The 4,445-nt window shown below is 45.9% G+C and overlaps 1 protein-coding gene across 1 annotated transcript; it reads left to right on the forward strand.

Moving 5' to 3' along the window:
* Positions 1 to 693: 693 nt before the first annotated feature.
* Positions 694 to 4,207, forward strand: LOC125544032 (V-type proton ATPase subunit c''2). Its single transcript, XM_048707562.1, has 4 exons — positions 694 to 953; positions 1,048 to 1,125; positions 3,526 to 3,696; positions 3,775 to 4,207. The coding sequence occupies exons 1-4, from the start codon at positions 838 to 840 to the stop codon at positions 3,941 to 3,943; spliced, it is 534 nt and encodes a 177-aa protein (XP_048563519.1). The 5' UTR covers positions 694 to 837; the 3' UTR covers positions 3,944 to 4,207.
* The last annotated feature ends 238 nt before the right edge of the window (positions 4,208 to 4,445 follow it).

Below are 4,445 nucleotides of genomic sequence, written 5' to 3' on the forward strand. Positions count from 1 at the left end.
GAAGGAGCGCCCGATGTGGGAGGTCGTCACAGTTGTGCTGAAGTGGAGCTAGCGGCTGCTTGCGAGCCTGAGGTTGAGGATGAGTAGCAACTCCGGCGAGCGGTGGCGTTCCATGTCCAAGATGCTCGGGCCATGGCGGGGCGGTGGCTACGCTCTAGCCTAGGCTGTGGCCTTTCTTGTCCACCTGTTGTCTCAGCGGACCTTTGAAACAAGGTCTTTGTTGCAAATCCCCTAAGCGCGACAACGTAGTTGTTGCAAAGGTCCTCAAGTGGCCGGGTCGGAAGATAGGGTGACTGTTTCGGACAACATCTGACGGTTGCCGAGGTGGCCGACATAGTTGAGTTATCATACGACGGACGGGTAGCATTGCGCCCTTGGTTTATTGCTTTTTTTAAGGGAAGATTGGTTCGTTTTTTTTTTTTTGATGAGGCAAGAAGATTGGTTCATTGCTACGCTGACTCGACCGAGCTCCACGGGCCCAACAATTTTCTAAGCTTGGGCCGGTTGGGAGGTCTGGGCCTTTTCTGTTGCTCCCGCTACGACGTCTCAAGACTGGCACCGTGGCACGTGACGACGACAGACACGATCTCCTCTCCCGCAAAAAAAAAATACGATCTCCTCTGCGCCGTCCATAACCAGATCGGACGGAGCGCATACCATCGGGTCCTACCAAGGCTGGTTGGTCCCCGTGCAGACCACGCACACATCTTCTCCTCCATCGCGCCTCTACTCTCTCTCTCTCCTTCCCCAGTCACCGATCCAAACCATCGCAAAGAGAGAAAAAAAAATCCCCCGATCCAGCACCGAGCGCGCACCGGTGGAGATCGTGGTGGGAGGATGTCGTCGGACTACTCGTCGTCGTGGGCGCGCGCGCTCGTGCATATCTCGCCCTACACCTTCTCCGCCATCGGCATCGCCGTCTCCATCGGCGTCTCTGTCCTCGGCGCAGCATGGTGAGACCTAATCTCCCCCCTTCCCAGCATAGCCTCGCTGGATCTGCTGCGCGCATCTGCTCATACTGCCCCGCTGCGGTTTTGCTGTTGGCAGGGGGATCTTCATCACGGGGAGCAGCCTCATCGGGGCCGCCATCAAGGCGCCCAGGATCACCTCCAAGAACCTCATCAGGTGAGGAATCTCTAGAGCCTTGCTAACCTGGTGGGCCTGATTTGGCTCGACGCCGTCTCCTCTGCGCTGCAGTAGCTAGATTTGGCCTTGCTTGGTCCGCTGTAAGCTCCTGATTTTGTTCTACCTTGAACTTGATGATGAGGGGGTTCTTCTGTTTAGTTAGCGTTGTGTTACATGAAACTAAGCGGCGGATGTTTGAGCAGAGCAAACTACCTTGCTTCTGTTGGTAACTTATTCAATTAGCTTGAAGGGGCCAATATTCCTTCCGTGGTGGATTGCTTTCGGTGTTAATACGATTAGTTGACTTACATCTCTTGGTAGGAAGAATCGGACATTATCCCATTGCAAACTATCCAAGTGTAAATACACTGATGATATCCTAACAAATGCCAACGACAAGGACGTGCAATTGTTATTGCCTAATTTACATGTTTTAGGGAGACTGTGCCCTTATTTGCAAACTATCCAAGTGTAAATACACCGATGATATCCTAACAAATGCCAACGACAAGGATGTGCAATTGTCCCTTATTTGTTGCCCCCCTGTTTTAGGGAGACTGTGCCCTTATTTGCAAACTATCCAAGTGTAAATACACCGATGATATCCTAACAAATGCCAACGACAAGGATGTGCAATTGTCCCTTATTTGTTGCCCCCCCCCCTCATTTTGCCTTTGTTATGGTATAAATGGGCATTGCTCCTTGACACTTAGCATGTGAACAAACTTTCACTTTCGTGGTTATGTCAGACATGCCTAATTTGGATATAGATCCTTATGTCCATTGTTGTGTCAGTCACCGATCCTGAATCGCCATGTTTCCCACTTGATTAGTCTCGTTTTAATAAACTAACTTAACTGTTAAGTAAGTCGTGACAAGCTCCACATGCACACATGCTGGCAACACAAGAAAGCCAGATACTTTCTATCAACTTCCACTGGAATCATGATAGATAGAAAATCAAAGCAGGAGGCTCATTTTCTTTTGTTTGCTTTGCGGTTCCTCTGTTATGTTAGGGCCATCAAGTTCTTACAGTGGTCGTGTGGGATCTGGTCTAGTTCTTTAGTTGGTCTTTATTATTTGATTTGTCATTGAACCTGTGTTTGTGGCTTTTATGGTTCTCTTGTTTTGTTGGAGGGCATGTTCGTTAGAATTGTAGCAGCATAACAGATGAAAAATAGAGTGTGTCACTGTTTTGGCTTTACATCTACAATTGAATGTAGCAAAACATCCTCTATGTCGCTAGAGGAAGAAGCATGTTAGTGCATATGATGTATTGGAGAAATATTAGTCTGATAGAAACCTGGGAGCTAGACTGCCATTTTGTTGGCCAATAACAAAGCCTTTCAGTCCCAAACAAGTTGGGGTAGGCTAGAGTTGAAACCCATAAGATCTCGAAACCAAGTCATGGTATTGGCATGTGGATAGCTAACTTCCACGCACCCCTGTCCATGGTTAGTTCTTTGGTGATATTCCAGTTTTTAAGATCTCTCCTTTGGGACTCCCATGTCAAGTTTGGTCTACCATGACCTCTCTTGACATTATCAGCATGCTTTAACAGCCTTCTATGCACTGGCGCTTCTGGAAGCCTGCGTGCTATATGCCCAAACCATCTCAGGCATGCTGGACAAGCTTCTCTTCAGTCGGTGCTACCCCAACCGCATATCATCATTCCGGACCTGATCCTTTCTTGTGTGGCCACATATCCATCTTAACATGTGCATCTCTGCTACACAACTGTTGGACATGTCGCCTTTTTGTTGGCCAACATTCTGCGCCATACAACAGCGCAGGTCGAATTGCCGTCCTATAGAACCTGCCTTTTAGCTTTTGTGGCACACTCTTGTCACAAAGAACGCCAGAAGCTTGGCGTCACTTCATCCATCCAACTTTGATTTGATGGCTCACATCTTCATCAATATACCCATCCTTCTGCAGCATTCACAGCATTTGGATCTTGTGAAAACATTTGTTTTTAGCTATAACCTTTTAGTCAGTTTGCTCATTTCAACTCACCATGGTTATTTGGGCTTGAGCCAATGTACACATGGATTACTAGCTTTTGGGATTTGTTAATAAACAAGCACAGACAAATTGGCTAGACCTCTATAATTAACATGAGTGGCTCCTCAAATAAGTTCCATGTCTGCTGTCAAGAATGCTTCTGACAGCATTTGGATCTTGCGAAAACATCTGATGGGTTTATGCTTGCATCTGCTTATTTATGCTTCTTTCGAGGCAAGCAACCAAAACCACATGGGAATTTTAGCAAAAATGGTTGGCTAATGCCTCCATCTAGCTTTATATTGGAAATTTATGTAACATTAATTCTCTTCTGATTGGCATATCATGGATATTCCTTTTAACTTCTGATTCATATGCATCCCATTTGCTTTACAGTGTCATCTTCTGTGAGGCCGTTGCAATTTATGGTGTAATCGTGGCGATCATCCTCCAAACAAAGCTTGAAAGTGTGCCAACATCCCGAATGCATGATCCAGAGTCTATGCGAGCTGGTTATGCAATCTTTGCCTCAGGTCTTATTGTCGGCTTTGCTAATCTTGTTTGCGGGTAAGTGGTAGAATTCACATTTTATTTTCATATATATCATGATCCATGGCTCAAGATGATCAAATTTCAAATCTTCAGGGTATGCGTGGGAATAATTGGAAGCAGCTGTGCACTCTCTGATGCCCAGAATTCAACACTCTTTGTAAAGATCCTGGTGATTGAGATCTTCGGCAGTGCTTTGGGTCTCTTTGGAGTGATCGTGGGCATAATTATGTCAGCTCAAGCAACATGGCCAACGAAAGTCTAATTCCATCCATCTGGGAATCTCTGTAAATTATTTTGGGTGAAGCCCTTTGGAATGTCAACATGTGTTCAACTGTTTCTTATCTATTCTTTTTTCTTTTGCACGTTTTTGGTAAATCATGTATTTTGGTGCTTGATGCATCTGATCGTAGAGATACTGTTCCTACTGTAAAGACTCCATATGCCTGCCAGGTATCATCTTGTAGGTGCTATTGCTTTTGCAGAACGTGGACTGCCTGTTGAATAAAAGCATTGAACTTGAGAATAAGCATTTAACTCAGCATTACGTGGAAGCCCCGTTTGGATCGCCAGAGTTCTGAGGGGCACTAGCCGAAATTAAACCGATGGTTTATTCTCTTGTTTCAAAGAGACATTAAGGGCATGCACAATGCATAGCCTCAAGGTGATGTCTCGCATGCTATGTAGGATCGGATATGATGTATAGTAGGTTCGGATAGGGAAGCGTGATCCTTTGCAGGAGACGGGTGCTTGAAGAGAAAAAGTGT

The sequence above is a fragment of the Triticum urartu genome, chromosome 3 (genome assembly GCF_003073215.2).
Source record: "Triticum urartu cultivar G1812 chromosome 3, Tu2.1, whole genome shotgun sequence".
In the NCBI taxonomy this organism is placed as follows: domain Eukaryota; kingdom Viridiplantae; phylum Streptophyta; class Magnoliopsida; order Poales; family Poaceae; genus Triticum; species Triticum urartu.